Source organism: Paramisgurnus dabryanus, chromosome 5, assembly GCF_030506205.2.
Source record: "Paramisgurnus dabryanus chromosome 5, PD_genome_1.1, whole genome shotgun sequence".
NCBI lineage: Eukaryota > Metazoa > Chordata > Actinopteri > Cypriniformes > Cobitidae > Paramisgurnus > Paramisgurnus dabryanus.
In genome coordinates, this window is record NC_133341.1 from 44428601 (window position 1) to 44445537 (window position 16937).

At 38.2% G+C, this 16937-nt stretch overlaps 1 protein-coding gene across 1 annotated transcript; it reads right to left on the minus strand.

The window, feature by feature from the left end:
- Window positions 1-1223: 1223 nt before the first annotated feature.
- On the minus strand, window positions 1224-15276 carry LOC135774315 (uncharacterized). The gene is made up of 3 exons (XM_065284328.1): window positions 15007-15276; window positions 6639-6779; window positions 1224-2137 (listed from the first exon to the last, which is right to left on the minus strand). Exons 1-3 carry the CDS (start codon window positions 15074-15076, stop codon window positions 1950-1952), a joined length of 399 nt encoding a protein of 132 aa, XP_065140400.1. The 5' UTR covers window positions 15077-15276; the 3' UTR covers window positions 1224-1949.
- Window positions 15277-16937: the final 1661 nt, after the last annotated feature.

A 16937-nucleotide genomic window follows, 5' to 3' on the forward strand; every position in this document is an offset into this window, starting at 1 on the left:
AGCACGTAATAATATTCAAATCTCAACAATTTTTTAAACTTTACACTAAACATTTACTTCCGGCGACCTGTCGCATGTGGGTTCACAAGTTGCTCTATTTAAAACTCAGTTGAAATGTAAGTTGATCCAACTTTTACTTTTAACAGTGTCGAGAAGCTCGTAACATGATGTAAGTGTAATGTAATGTGAATCTTCAGGGCTGTACGGAGTCACTTGGACAGTTCACTCACTCACTGAATCATCCGGAGCAGTCAAAAGATGATAGGATATTGCAGGAAACAAATAAGAACAAGCCATGATTTATTCTAGTAGATCTTAGATGAGCTATTATGCTTCACATAAGATTGTATTTGTTAGCATTAGTTACATTGTAAAAAGTAAAAGTTAGATTAACTTAAAAATGTACTTCTTTTGACCTAAAAAATGTAAAAACAAAAAAATGTAATTTTTCTCATTTTAAGTGACAAATTTCAGGTGTTAACCATTGAAGTAATATTTTAAGTTTTTTCACCTTAATTTCTTTTTATTAAAGTGAGATGTACATTTGCAATTGGCTATATATGCTATAGTTAAAACATTATTTTTTTCTTTCTGTCTTATCCTATTTAATACTCAATATTCGTCCTTTCATATGTATTCCCTGGCTGAAGAAGTAGGCAAATGTTATAGTTTAAAAAAAAATACTTTTCTAAGACAGATATATTATTTATTAACTAACTCAATGCATATGGATTAATTTCATGATAAATATATTTGATTTTGGTGCTTTAACATTCTGAGTACAACTGGCTTAAGTGGCTTTATTTATAGGGACACAGAGAGACAGCATACGTTTTTAAATATTTGTTTGGTGTCAACTAGGGATAGATTTGTGAACACCAGGGATGGCTGTGGAATAAATGCTGAATTTTCATTTTAAGGTGAACTGTTGTATGAAGAGATTGTGAAACACTGCCATCTCCTGTACCTTGGTGCACTAGACACGATTTAGTGAGAGTGAGTTTAAATCTCTGTCATGAAAATACGGTCTATACGATAAGGAGCAGCAATGTTTGCACCGTATCATGTGGATCAGGCGTTTACCCCCAGGGGTCCCCCAGAAAATGTAAAGAAGATAAATACAATGCAAAAACGTGTAGCAAGTTTGTAAACAATTTGCTGTCTTTATATTATGACAATTACTATTTATCTAACACATAAATGTTTCTTTATAAAAAACAGGGGTACCTCACTAAATGTTCATCATATGTGGAGGTCCTTGTCATTAAAAAGTTTGAAAACCCCTGGACTAGATGACTACAATCTCTGAAATGCATTCATGTTTTGGCTCCATAATTATGGCATAATTTGTGTGCAAATGCCACTTGTTTTGTCTTGTCTTTCAGTTGGGCATTTATTTCTAGTGATCCTGAAGATCTTATTTAAAGTAAACCCCCGAGGGACAAAAACCTATAAGGTGCTTCATGATGCCATAGAAGAACTATTTTTGGCTGAATGGTTCCATAAAGAACTTTTAACATCTGAAAAACCTTTCTGTATCAAAAAGATTATTAAAGGGTAAGAAAGACAAAAAAAACTTTAACTGAATGTTTTTTTTTTTTTGAGGACCCAAAAATGGTTTTTCTACAACATTACCCTTCACATGTTAAGAGTGATCTTTTGATAGCTATAAAAAGTCCTTTTCTGACTTACGGAGAATTTTAAGAGGAGATCCCACTTGTCCAGTCAATTTACTGTAGAGCTAAAGACTACTCAATTTTAAATTATCATTACACATACTTTGTTCGACATTTCCACACAATGAATTTGTAAAAAAACAAAAATATATAAAAAATCCTTGGTCTCTATTCATGTTTTATCATTATGTCTCTCATAAGAATAGTCAGTGAATGTAACTGCCATGACTTCCCAAGTTCAAGGTAGTATAATACACAAGTATTTCTTTAGTATCACCCGTTGAATAATAGCAATAGAACAAATGTCAATGAGCAAACAGGCAGTAGTGTTGTTGTTCGCCTGCTGGGGGCGCTGTTGCACAGATCAGAGGCGCAGCAGTGGATCTTCACCCCCGGCAGCTCCTCTGTGTGGCAGTGTCTTGATGTTGCGCAGCCACTGGTCAACATGATTCCCAATGCAACTAAAGCAAACACAAATCACAAAACTGTGTTACGTATCCATAAAAATATATTAACAAGCATTATTACATTGATGTCTACAATGTCAATAATCAAACTGTCAAAAGTCATTTTGATTACATTGCAGTAAAAAAAGCAAAAATATGCTTACAGTAATACACACAGTCTTTTGGGCAGGGCTTAATTGAAAAATGTTAAATGTAATTATGATCACACAATACAGTATAGCAGATTAAAACACAGGGTTTCCCGCAGCACTTTGCAGTTCGGGCGGCCCACCTAAGCTGGAAAACCCTACCACCTTAACTAGGTTGTCCAAAAAATAACAATTTTGCTGCACAAAAGGCCGTCAAGTGCATCTTGGAGAATAGCGCGGACACGGTTCACACCGCGAGCGGGCACGCGCGCCACACGGCCTAAATGTTCTACAACATCTGCTTCAGTTTGTGTTTATTAACCCTTTAGTTTCACTTCATCACGCAGCTATTTTCGTTTGAGGTATCTGTTAAAAACAATTAATTCATTAATGATCTAGTATGTGTTCATTTTCTGTCATAGTTTATTCAAAAATAAGTTTTATTTGAGTGTTTTTTTATAAAACTATTTTCATCATGACACGTACCTTTGATTGTCACGCCCCCCGGCACCACCCACCGCCCAACCCTACCACCTTAACTAACAAATTTTCTGCAGGAAACCCTGAACATCATACATACAATCTTATATAATTAAAGAAATGAACCTCTATTTCAGTCAGGGTTGCCAAGTCCGCAGATTTCCTGCGGAATCGGGCTACTTTAATACTGTTGCGGTGGGTCCGTAGATTGAAGCGATCCCAATAATGTGATATTTAGTAAATGTTAGCAAAGGAACCCTGCTAAAACTTTCTGATTTTACCCTTAGAACGTGTTTTTTACAGGAGAACCCCCCTCGAAACGCGATTGGGATCGTTTTGAGTAGCAAATGAGCGTGTTTTGCTGTGAAAACCTTGCAACCCTACCAATCTTCTTTTCATGAAGCAACAAATATACTTTTGGTGCTCTTAAAGTCAGTCTCTGACCTGTATTCATGAAAGTGGCCCATGCATTTGTTTTAAACGCCAGCCGTAGACATAAATATATACATAGATGCCCCATTAAATGCTCGCATATATGAAGCATTCGAATGTGGCTTCTATGCAGTGTTGGTGGTAACGCATTACAAGTAACGTGAATTACGAAATAATATTACTTTTCTGAAGTAACAAGTAAAGTAACGCATTACTATTTAAATGTACACATTAATATTTCAGTTACTTTAAAAAAAAAAAAATGCAAGTTACTTTTTTAGTTTAATTACTTCGATTTAAAAAATTATTTACTGAATTAAACTAAACATAGTCACATTATGCACTCTATGCGTACACACCTGTGTGGGAACAGTTTGAGTCAGAAACTAAAATGGCAGGGCAGAGCTCAACATTTTTGTTATAAAATATGCACTTTCTGAATGCAGAACTTTTCGGTCATAAAAACACCTGCAAGGCGTGAAAGAGATCAAGCGTCAGCCAAGAAAAAGTAACGCAAAAGTAACTAAGAAGTAACATAAGCATTACTTTCCATGAAAAGTAACTAAGTAACGCAATTAGTTACTTTTTTTGGGAGTAACTTAATATTGTAATGCATTACTTTTTAAAGTAACTTTCCCCAACACTGCTGTATACAGTATACACATTTCGATTTCACATGCAGCTATATTTGAATTTGGAGTTGTTATTGTCAGTTTACATTACGTGTCGCAACTATTGTTAAGAGCGAAACCATTTTTTTTTTTTTACAAACTTATGGTTTCGCTTCAGAAGAGATTTATTAACACAAGTTTTCAAACCTTTTTGTAAGTTGAACGACCTTGACCTATTTCAACCAGCAGCCATATCACCCTGTAGCCCAAGACAGCTTGCCCACTGAAGCTAAGCAGGACTGAGCCTGGTCAGTACTTGGATGGGAGACCAACTGGGAAAACCAGGTTGCTGCTGGTAGAGGTCTTAGCGAGACCACCGGGGGCTTACCCTGTGGTCTGTGTGGGTCCTAACACCCCAGTATAGTGACGGGGACACTATACTGTCAAAAAGCGCCATCTTTTGGATGAGACGTTAAACTGACGTCCCCGCTCTCTGTGGTTGTTAAAAATCCCAGGATGTCATTTGAAAAAGAGTAGGGGTCTGCCCTCGCATCCTGGCCAAACTTGCACATTGGCCTACTAATCATCCCCATATATACAAATTGGCTGTATCACTCTGTCTCCTCTCCACTAATAAGCTGGTGTGTGGTGGGCGTTCTGGTGCAATATGGCTGCCGTCACATCATCCAGGTGGATGCTGCACATTGGTGGTGGTTGAGAAGATTCCCCCTTTCATATGTAAAGCGCATTGAAGTCTGCAGAAAAAGCGCTATATAAATTATTATTTAAAGATATGTGAATATTTAAATAATTTAACAGTTGAAATACATTTATTTTTTATCTGTTTTATGTAATAGTCACATGACATTCAGATTCACGTCAATGCCATTTACTTTTGGGGCCAGTCAGGTTAAAAAAGCACCACTGGATCATGTCGGGTTTTTCTCCGGTCGGGTCTTTCTTTAAAAAAATATTTATGCATGTCGGGTTCGGGTATAAAGTGATTTGGGTCATCTTGGGTCGGGTAAATTTCTTTGGATCAATCGTGCTCTGGCACGGTTCAGTTGGGTTAGGTATAATATGAGGAAGCCCTTACTGTAAACATAATTTAAAGGAATATTCCATTTTCTTAAAAGAAAAATCCAGATAATTTACTCACCACCATTTCATCCAAAATGTTGATGTCTTTCTTTGTTCAGTTGAGAAGAAATTATGTTTTTTGAGGGAAACATTGCAGGATTTTTCTCATTTTAATGGACTTTAATAGACACCAAGAATTAACACTTAACTCAACACTTAACAGTTTTTTTCAACTGAGTTTCAAAGGACTATAAACGATCCCAAACGAGGCATAAGGGTCTTATCTAGCAAAACGATTGTCATTTTTGACAATAAAAATAACAAATATACACTTTTAAAGCACAACTTCTCGTCTAGATCCGGTCCAGCGCGACCTAACGTAAATGCGTAGTGATGTAGGGAGGTCACGTGTTACGAATATAAAACGCACATTTGCGGACCATTGTAAACAATAAACTGCCACAAAGACATTAATTAGTATCAGTTGACATACAACAACGTAGGAACGGTCCTCGTTCTCAACACTTGTAAACACTGGGGCGGAGTTTCGCGTTCGTCCTCTGTGACCTCTTGACGTCATGACGTATTGCGTGGGGTCACGTTGGCGCATCACGACCGGATTTAAACGAGAAGTTGTGGTTAAAAAGTGGATATTTTTAATTTTTCTTGTCAAAAATGACAATCGTTTCGCTAGATAAGACCCTTATGCCTCGTTTGGGATCATTAAGAGTCCTTTGAAACTCCGTTGAAAAAAACTGTTAAGTGTTGAGTTAAGTATTAAATGTTGGGCTCTATTAAAGTCCATTAAAATGAGAAAAATCCTGCAATGTTTTCCTCAAAAAACACAATTTCTTCTCGACTGAACAAAGAAAGACATCAACATTTGGATGACATGGTGGTGAGTAAATTATCTGGATTTTTCTTTTAAGAAAATAGAATATTCCTTTAAGTTTGTTTATAAAGTATAAAATAAGGGAATTTTTACTTGCAAAAGCATATCACAGAAAAGAAGTTGTTTGAAACCCATCACTTTCTTTTAATAAAAATTCCGAAAGGCAAGTAAATGAAGATTTGGCAGTAGTCAAAAGAAAATATAATAAGTGGCATGCACACTTGCTCATGACTTAGTCATGTGGCGGATTTGTGAAACACGCTGAGCTGTGGAGGGATGCACGCCGAGCTGGCTAAAGCTGTGAAAGTGGATAACTCTGGAGGATTACGCCTGGCCGTTGATCCGAACCGAGAGAGGGAGAAATCCCAGATGATCGCTTGCCTGAATGCTCTTACCAGCCTTATCAATCGACTGTGTCACTTAGCTAGATCTACAAACTATGAACGTCCTATGAACTTCCTGTTGTTGGACTATATACCTTTATATTATAGATACTATAAAAGTTTACGGTAAATGTCCAAATAAATCTTCAGACAAGGTTATTTATCAGGTGTTGTCTTTTCTATTATTAGGAGATGGAGGTGTTAAAAACAGGAGGTTAATTGGAGGGGGGCAGGGAAGTCTGTGATCCCCACACAAGAGCAATCATCCTTAATCCTCCTAGTGCAAGGTGTGATGACAATTACACACAGAGTCGCACAAGAAGGATTAAGTAGTCACCCTGAGGTTCTGCTGCTCTACTGCATATTCACTCCCAAACAACTTTTATGTGTATTATTTGCCATTGTGATCGATGCTCATCCTGTGTTTGTCATGCCCTTTGGCTACGCTAGCGGGTACTGGTGGGTGGTTGCACTGGAGGACGCCCTCACCGCTCTCTGTCCTGATGCAGAAACGATGCTTGAAGCCCTTGTGAGAGTGGGAGCAGGTGATGACTTCAGGGCTTGAGCAGCCTACATCCACGTACCTCTGCTCATGCACGATGTTGCAGGCGTAGCACTGCAACCCGTCGGCTACAAAACAACAAACACACAGAGACACTTTATCTGTTGAGAACATGAGAAGCATTAAGGGAAATAGTCTATAGTGTTTTCTGCCTACTCCATTCCTCTTGCCCTTTACAAAAAGCCATTGTAAACCAAACAATTGAAGAATTAAGATGCAAAACCCTCTAAGTGCATCTGACACATGTTTTATCAGGCTCTTATGTTTAGGTTCAGTAATTTCAGTAATTTGATGGCAATGAATAGGTTATTAGTCAGTAATTAAAATGCCTTATTTTCACACATATCATTTTATTTATTAACATGATATTCAACAAATTTGACTGTCTTCCGCTGCAAAACCCTCTAAGTGCATGCAAGCTTTTTTGGCAAAAATCCACTTCTTTAGACAAGAAGTAGTAAACAGATGCACTAAAATCACTAAAGATGCAACTAGAAACATTGCAAATGATGAAAGACAGAATGTAAAAATAAAGATACTGAACCACACATTAGGGGGTGCTGTGATCCATGTCACTGCCACTTTCGGGTTGTATTCAAGATAACTCTTTCCCCGCCAGCGGTTTTTAAAAAAAGTTGCCAGCCAGCGCCAGCGTTTTTCATGATTTTCACAAAAGTTTAATGCCTTCCAGAAAATGAAAGAACAGAGCCTCTGCTTTCAAAAAAAAAAAAAACTGTTTCAGTAGTTCTTTTGTAATCAGCTTTTGAATATGGGTGTGTTTCTGCAAAAACACCACATTTTGAGCAAAAAGCAGAGATAATTCCATTTTTGTGACAGACTTTTCATAGAGATCCCATTCAGAGCGATCTTTAAAACAGACACGGACATGCAGCAGCTTGCCATAGGGCAATACTACGGAATTGCGGAAAGACGGAAATACTCGTCATTGGCGGGGAAGCGTTTTCTCTTGATTCTCTTGCGGGGAAAGAGTTAAAGTACTCACAAGGGACCCAAGTTTGAATGTGATCCACTGTCGCACGCCATCGTTCATCCAATTCATCTTTCTTGCGCTTAGAGGACTTTGCTGAAAAATCTATGTGGCATTTACCCCTTCTTTATACTGCACGGGTCTGTGGCGTATGACGGCTGCGGTGCGGCCACTCAAGTCAATGCTAGTGTTTACATCAGACGCACCATGGCACATTTCAGAAGCACCCCAGAAGGGTCTTTCCACGCCACTTCACTGCGTTTAGCAAAGGTCACCTCCCTTTATGTCGAATCTGTGTGACAATATATGCAAGTTTTGTGTCATAAATAAATGTGGGAAGAGAAAAACACATGAAGTATGAAATTTTTCGGATTTGTGGTACAAATCATGTGACTGAGGCAATTCATTGTATTTTTTTGTAAATATTAACGAATGTGCTACGCGCCTAGTCTATTTTTGCCAGGCACTGCGTCAAAGCCGCACCGTAAATACAAAATAAAAGTAAAAAATCCTGTCAATTTCAAAATAAATACCCTGTGCAGACTCCTCTATTTTACAGGGACTGTATGTGAAAAATACATAATTGAAGATGTATTTTAAACAAATTTTTTAAAGCCCTTAATCTTTGTCCTTTGACATTTCACCCATAGAAACATTAATCTTTATTGAAAGTGTGTCATATTTGTAGTCGAAATGTAACATACATTTAGAATTTGGTGCCTATTTGTTCGAGAAAAGGGGTGTGTGTAGTCTCACCCCATCAACAAAGATATTGCACTTCCTTCTTTCAATGATGCAAAATGATGATTTTTACATCATTGAAAGAAGGAAGTGCAACACTGAAATCTGTATTTCTCCTGTCTCAGTGGCAACTGAGGAAATGATGCATGACCATTCAAAAACATGACTGGGGTTCCAACTATACAAAGCTTAATGCAAATGGGTGAAGTGTCCCTTTAAGTGTATTAACCTTTTGTCTACAGCAGTGGTTTTCAAACTGGGGGCCACGAGATAGTGCCAGGGGGGCCCCTGTTTTATGATATTTTATGAAATACATTCATTTATTATGAATTCTGTGTAATTAAACCTAAAAAAATAAGGCTACTAACCAAAAGCACTACTTTTTTGTATAATTTAATGTTTTTTCTCTATAAAATGTTGAGTTTTAGAACAGTTTTTTGTCACAAATTTTCTTTGGGAGGCTGCAAAGGAATGCACCGTACACAAGGGGGGCAGTACGCTGAAAATGTTTGGGAACCACTGGTCTCCAGAACAATAAAATAAGACATAGCAAAAAACAAAACAATAAACAAAACGAAACCGAACCGAACAAAACTAACATTTTGCCAACTTATCCATGTCAGAACTAGGAAAATCCAGAAAAACAACGTCGGACAGGTAAATCACGTGGTTTCGTAAATCATGTTGCTTCGCGGTAAATCACCGTGTCGCAGTCGTAATGCGACGTAGATGTGTGCAGTGTAAATAAGGGGTTAGTGGATTCTGTCAACAAATGGTATTTCTGAATTAACTTTTCAATTGCAAACATTATTATCAACACAATGGGTCTCATTCCCTAAGCATGCGTATGCACAAATTTGTGCGTGAGATGTGCGTGCGGACGTTTTCACGAACAAATCGTGATTCAACAAAAAACTTTCCTATCAAACAATTTACAAAAAAATTCAAGAACAACAAATACCACACGTCTGCAATGATCACATACGCTACAATAAAATACTAGGCTATAATTATAATGTATAAAAAAAGTTGCTATTTAAAATTCTCATTATTATATTTATATTAAAATCTATATCTAAATTATTATTATATACATTATTATAGTCTACTTTTTTTCTACACATAGAAAGATGATGCAGGTAATGACAAATCTTCACGTTTTCCTTCCTCACTTTTTAAATCTCTAGATGAAATGTAAATGTCATGTAAATATAATGAGATGTCCAAATGTCAATCACTTAATCTCCTGTCTGTTTTATTTTAGATACAGCATCTCTGTCATATTAATTAAAATGTCATATTTGTTAACGCAGATTATAATTACTTAATGTTACTCCGGTGGACACACAGCAGTGGCTTCCTCCAGCGACAGCAAAACCTCCCAAATACAAGATGCAAAGCAAAATGGAACTTTACTGATAATAAATATCATCATGGATTTCTTTTCGAGCTCTTTTGCTTCGATGACAAACTGCTCTAAAATTTTCTGTGGACCAGCACTGGTCTGCGAAAAGCCCTTATATGGAGATGGTTTGGGCGTGTTTTATGCAAATTGCCAACCTCGTGCACACGGCTGCTCATGTAAAACACTCCAAATTCAGAAATGTAAGAACAAGTATGAGAACAAATTCATGTACGAACTTCATGAGAAGTTCAAGTGCACGTATAAATACGAAAAAGGTACGCTAATTTGTATAAATTTGTATGACCAAATTTGTTTTTTTATGATTTGCTTTTGGCCCCATGAAGTTGGGTTTTATTATTATTGCTTTTTTAATAATTATGCCATTCACTTTCAATTCAAATGTATACAATTTAGCCAACTCTTAAAAAACGTATGCATTTCTGCGAAATCAGGCTGTTATTTCTAGAAAAAAAGAACAAAATCACCCACTCAGTCAGAATAAGGCTTTCAACACAGTTTGAGCAACACAAATCCATTTTTTAAATCAGACCCAGGCTACTTTCATATGTAGTCCTAAATCGGATACATATCTACGGACAGGGGTGGAGTGGGACCCAAAAATCTACCGGGAAATTTCACAGACCACCAGCCCTCCATGGTAAAAAAAAATAAGCAAATGCTGAAATCTAAAATTACAATAAAATGACTGCACAACAACATGAAATACCAAGTGTAATAACTATTATTTAAAAGATCTTAAAGTCAACAACAGTTCCCTAGTTTTAGGTAAGATTAAGCTTACTATGGTTGCAAAGCAGTTGCTAATTATTAAGCCTGTTTGGAGAGAGATGTTTTATGTGACAAAATGTCAGTCATCGTGTGATAACGAAAATATAACGCAACTTACATGTTCTGAGCAGGTGTTGTCAGTGAACAGGCTGTAAACTGTTGGCTAAGTTACATACACTCGTGAAAAACTGATGCTGATTATCTGGGAAACATTCTCTAACAGCAGTCAAGTTGTCATTGTTTGTGTCAAAGTTGTGCATTTGTTGTAACATTAAAACAGGAGATCAGACCAGGCTACTCTGTGCTGCTCCAAGTGATGCTCGGAGCTCCATTCCTCGATGGGTGTGCGAGGCTATGCTTTTTTATTGGTTGTTGCGTTAAATCTTACCCAGATACAACAGTGCTATTTTCTGATTGGCTATTGTGAAGCCTCTTTCTTTTCTTTTTTTTGATTGGCTGATAGAACTCCAGGGGAGACGGGCTTGATAGAGAGAGCGGTGCGGCCAGATACATTTTGAGCACTGAAGCATATTAAATATATGATAAATAGGTTTTAGTGTGGCCGGAGTGCACGACTAAAGACTGAAAGCACGGCTATTATCAGACCGGCCCTCGCGGCCTTAAAACACTACCGGCCCACCGGGAAAAGTCCCCACTCTCCCGATTGCCACTCCGCCCCTGTCTACGGAAGAGGATTAGGGCCACTGGTGAAAAAAATATTTGAATTCTGACTTTATTCTCAGAATTCTGACTTTATTCTCAGAATTCTGACTTTAATCTCAGAATTCTGACTTTAATCTCAGAATTCTAACTTTAAACTCAGAATTCTGACTTTAAACTCAGAATTCTGACTTTAAACTCAGAATTCTGAGATTAAAGTCAGAATTCTGAGATTAAAGTCAGAATTCTGAATTCTGAGTTTAAAGTCAGAATTCTGAGATTAAAGTCAGAATTCTGAGATTAAAGTCAGAATTCTGAGATTAAAGTCAGAATTCTGAGATTAAAGTCAGAATTCTGAGATTAAAGTCAGAATTCTGAGATTAAAGTCAGAATTCTGAGAATAAAATCAGAATTCAAATATGTCTTTCAACAGTGGCCCTAATCGTCTTCCGTACATATCTGATGTATTGCAATGCGATATTTATTAAATGAAATGAGACAGATGTGGGAGGAGGGAAGATGACGTCAAGTCTTCTTCTGAGTGTGCGGATCAACAATGTGAACCACAGCGCAAAAAAAAACATTTCAGCTAAAATATCTGAACTGAGCATTAAGACCTGCAATGTGAACTAAGCCTTAATGGTCCCTAGCTGTCTGTGGGGCAATACCCTAGCCTGGGTGCCAGCCGATCTTAGTAGGGGTGTCACGATTCACCAAATCCTCGATTCGATTACATTTTCGGTTCTTAGGTCACGGTTCGATTCGATTCTCGATTTATTTATTTTTTTCAAAAAATGATATGCCATTATTATTTATTATTATTATAGTTTCACATTAACATGAACATTGCGTGCTTTTCCTTGCATGGGGGGTTTGTTGGCTTCACTTTACCCGAGAGAGCTTATAGAGAGAGGATTCCTTCTTGCACGCACATGGACTTAATGCGCGTGTCTTGGACTCCTAGCATCTGAAATAAAACCAGTGCGTCATAAGCAGCTGCGCTTCTCTCTGTCTCACGTGCACGTGCTCTCGCATCTCTCCGAAGTCTAAACATAAAATAAAGTATTAATCCTTACGTATTTGCTCAGTTTTATGTGTTTTATGCGAGCTGAGGCAAACTATCCCTTTTGTTTAAAATATAACCCGCTGCATCTTGGCGGCTCTCTCGCGCACGTGCAGAGAGCTGGGTTCTGTCCGAAGTCAGATCACTAGGTAGTAATCCTGTTTATTATATGCATTTCAAGGAGTTGTAGCAATACATCCCTTGTGTTTAAAATATAAATCGCGTTCCGCTGGACTGATGTTTTTAACTCTTTCACCGCCAGCGTTTTTAAAAAAAAGTTGCCAGCCAGCGCCAGCGTTTTTCATGATTTTTACCAAAGTTTAATGCCTTCCAGAAAATGTTCTTCTTTAAATATATAAACATACAATATACCAAATGAAAGAACAGACCCTCTGCTTTCAAACAAAAAAAAAAAAAACGTTTCATCCTACCTTCAGTGGTTCTTTTGCAATCAGCTTTTGAATATGGGTAGGTTTCTGCAAAAACACCACATTTTGAGCAAAAAGCAGAGATAATTCAATTTTTGTGATGGATTTTTCATAGAGATCCCATTCAGAGCGATCTTTAAAACAGACACGGACATGCAGCCGCTTGCCATAGGACAATACTTCCGGGTTTAAAAAGTTGCGGAAGGGTATTGCGGAAAGATGGAAAATCTCGTCATTGGCGGGGAAGCGTTTTCTCTTAATTGACGAGATATCTCGTCAATGGCGGGGAAAGAGTTAAAGGCACCTCTGAGAGGTTTATTTTCCCCCGCTTGGCAAGCCATGGAGACGTGGCAGCATCGACGATCCCATTTTTTCATTCGAAGTTTGAGGTTGTGACTTAATTTCGATCGATTTTGATTTAAAATCGATATCATGACACCTTTAGATCTTAGCCCCGCCCACAACATTTTGAGAACGGGAAGATCGGTCTAGGGTTTTTCCGTTGAGGAGCTACTATGCTAGACCCAAAGCTGGTCGAACCAATCAAATTGTCAGGGCGTGCTTTATACGATGATGGACAGATGATCAACAGTAACGTAATCAACCACGTCACCAAAGAGCGCATGTGTTGAATCTGTTTACAACCAAATGGCTGCGTTGGAGAATACAGATGTGTGGATTCTGACATTGAGTCTGTTCTAAAAGATATCGACAGAGCATTGATTTTAAAAGAGGAACAGAGAAACACGATCAAGGGATTTGTTGATCGGAAAGACGTCCTTCCTACGGGATTTGGCAAATGTTTCATTTATCAGCTAGCTACGATGGTCGCTATGAAGTCGGGACATGAAACCCCTATAGTCAATGTTGTTTCTCCTTTGGTCGCACTTATGGAGGACCAAGTTAAAGAAGCAACTGAAATGGGTATCACGGCGATGCAACTCGGCGTGCACGACGAGATGGATATAATTAGCGGTCGTTGCCAGCTTCTTTTCGGAAGCCCGGAATCGTGGCTGCTGAATAAGAAGTGGAGGGACATGCAAGGCTCTGATATTTTTCAAGCAAACGTAATGGGTATCGTCGTGGATGAAGTTCACCTAACGTACAAATGGTAAGAGATAGTCTGACTGTATGACTTAGTAAATACTTAATGTTGTGATATAAATGAAATGTTGTAAACATAGTAAAGGGTACTGCCCCAGTGACAGCTTGGGACCATTTTTTCTCACAATGTATTGGAATATGGGATGTAAAACTTTGGAAACACTTTCTTTTACAGCTCCTTACTTGTACTTACTTGATAATAAATACAGTAAATCATGCATAACTGCATGCAACTATGTAGGTGCTGTAATCCAAACCTTACCCATCTTCACTGTTTCTCAGTGGCTAAAGATTTCACCCACTGTGGCTGCATATGAAGCCGGTTTAGGGTTATAGTGACTGAATTTAATTGAATTTAGCCTCGAGGTTTAAAGTCAGTCATCCATGTGCTCAGATCCCTGCTGTTGATACAAATGGTGTCAGCTGCGCTTTGGCCCATGACAGGTGGTTATTAGGCTAATGTAGCGTTCCCGTCGGTAATGGCGTGCGTGAAGGGCAGTACATTAAACATTATTAATGAAACGTCAAAAATAACATATATCATTTACATTAACGTGGAAAGACATTCACTCGCATGCATTATTAATGCCATTAAATCCGGCACACTTTTGAATGATTCGTAGTGACGTGCCATTCGTAGCTGGAAATCTGCATGGTTTTGACAGGCTTTTGGCCATTTCTCGTGTATGGTAATTTTTCATTAATGCTATTCTGGCCTGCATGGCCTTTTTAAAAGGCAAAGTTCATCTGGTGGCGATGGTTTACTTTACATAACCTTGTCACTTGAATCTGTTTGGACAGAAAATTCATATTTGCATTTGAGATTAGATCTAAATGAGGCTGGTGAGCTTTGGTAGGCAGAACTGCTGGCAAACAACGAATTTTTAATTCTTTACTATGAATTAAGTATATACTCACAGAAGAGTTTTTGTTTTATTTATGCACTATAGAGATAAGTGTAAAAACAATAAAAAACCAAAACTAGGGCAACTAACTAGGCCTTCACAAGAACAAAATAACACACAAACAAAAATGTGCACCTTATCTCTCATATGCAGTTCACACAAAGAATGATTGACAGATCCAAACATTCACACTTTGAAAAACACACACCTACCTTTAGACAGCAACAGTGTCAGCAATACTAAAAAATAACACAATCCACCTCCATGCAGCGTGCGAGTCATGGGTGCAGGTGGAGGAAAAGTCACCCCGGGGCTCAGCGACGAAAGGGCTGCTGGTGTGAATAATCCTCCCGGGAGCTTTGCGCTCTGTCTCTGTCAGTATGAGCCACCTCGCCGTCTTAAAAAACACAACATACAGATACTCCAAATCAAGAGGAGGGGCATATGAGCAAAATAGCAAAGAGAACAACGAGCAGTATTGAGCCAGGCTTACATGCATGATACTTTGTAAAGTGCAGTTATATATTTCTTGTTTCTACCATCTTTACAAAGACTCTTGAGAGAGAGAGAGAGAGAGAGAGAGAGAGAGAGAGAGAGAGAGAGAGAGAGAGAGAGAGAGGAGAGAGACTGACAGAAGCACTCGTCTGAGACCCCTCAACTGGATCAGAGGTAATTTGTTAATCCCAAAGCCCCAGATAAACACTTTCGCACCCAGTTTTCATCCTGTAGCTGTGACAGAAGACTCAGCCTTCGTGTTTTTACATAAGCCGTATATCCGAAACCTCAGTCCGAATTCCTTTTAATTAAAATTTAAGCAAATCCTCACTTGGGAATGATGGGGAGCTCCTGAGCTTTGAAACACAAACGCATGTGCCTATATTGTAAGAAGACCTTGCTGTGCTTTGAAGGGTCCAGTGACCTGAAAGCATTTATTATACTATCATTAATAAAAAATGCCTCTCTCTCTCTCTCTCTCTCTCTCTCTCTCTCTCTCTCTCTCTCTCCTTCTGTCACTCTTCCTTTTTCTCACCTATATTCCTGTTTCTAACACTGGCTGTCATGAGAGAGAGAGAGAGAGAGAGAGAGAGAGAGAGAGAGAGAGAGAGGGTGCAGAAGTGTATGTGGCACGTGGCATGTGTAGCAGGTCTAAATGAGAAAGTGATAGGGATGATATTAATATTCATCTGTAAAAAGCAAGTGAGCAATTACTTAAAAGCCATCTGTTGCACAAAAGGTTCTTTAAAATATTAAAAGCTATTTTATGAAGGAATTTTTTTTATGTGCATTGTGTACCTGTACAATAAAAATAATGATTCATTCAATTTACTCTATTTTTTTAAGGTAAGTGTTGCAATCAATTTATTTAAGCTACATATAAATAAAAGTTTTTATTGCAACCACAAAAAATGGTTGCAATTGCAACCACAAAAAATGAGTAAATTGAATAAATCAATTTTTTACAGTTTTTGGAGGATCTCTTGACTAAAATGCAACATGATATATATTTAAGCAATATCGCTCGAGTAGGAGTGTGATATAGCTCTATATCATCATGGCTGTGATTAGGCCAGAGGCACGAGGAGGCAATCACAGCCGTGATGATATAGAGCTACTGTATATCACACGACTCCGAGAGCGATATTGCTTTTATACAACAGTTCGACGGCACACGTTTGAAAAAAGAAAACTAGAAAACAACAACGGAGTTATTTTAAAAGCCTCTTTGTTTGGGAACTACTTTCTTCCGCCACGGATTTGAGGGCGGCCAGAATGACAGGTAACACTTTCGGCTGCTTTGAATCTCATAATAACTCAATTGACAAATTAGCCGTTTCTTTATATTACCGTTTCTTGGTCACAAAGTGTAGTTTTAAGATTAGTTCAGTCGAGAATGTATATGTATTATATTTAAATCTGCAGTCGATTAGTAAAGATAGCGCCTGTTTGAACGTTTGCTTAGTGAGATTCGGTGCGTATGAGAACCAGAGCATGAGCGGACGTCAGTGTTCACTCGCCCCGCTGACCACCGCCCTCTCTGGGCTACATCTCTGACAGGGATTCCCTGGCTCTGATGTTGCCCTTGTCTGTGTTTGATGGTCAAAAATGAGATCAAATCAGCACTATTTGGTTTCATGATGAAACT

Excerpts from the sequence above, each read along its gene's own strand:
- LOC135774315 (XM_065284328.1), bottom strand. The coding sequence starts at position 15,076 with ATGACTCGCACGCTGCATGGAGGTGGATTGTGTTATTTTTTAGTATTG. Across the intron at positions 6,780-15,006 it reads GACACTGTTGCTGTCTAAAG|CCGACGGGTTGCAGTGCTAC; the intron begins GTAGGTGTGTGT and ends GTTGTTTTGTAG. Across the intron at positions 2,138-6,638 it reads CTGCATCAGGACAGAGAGCG|TTGCATTGGGAATCATGTTG; the intron begins GTGAGGGCGTCC and ends TGTTTGCTTTAG.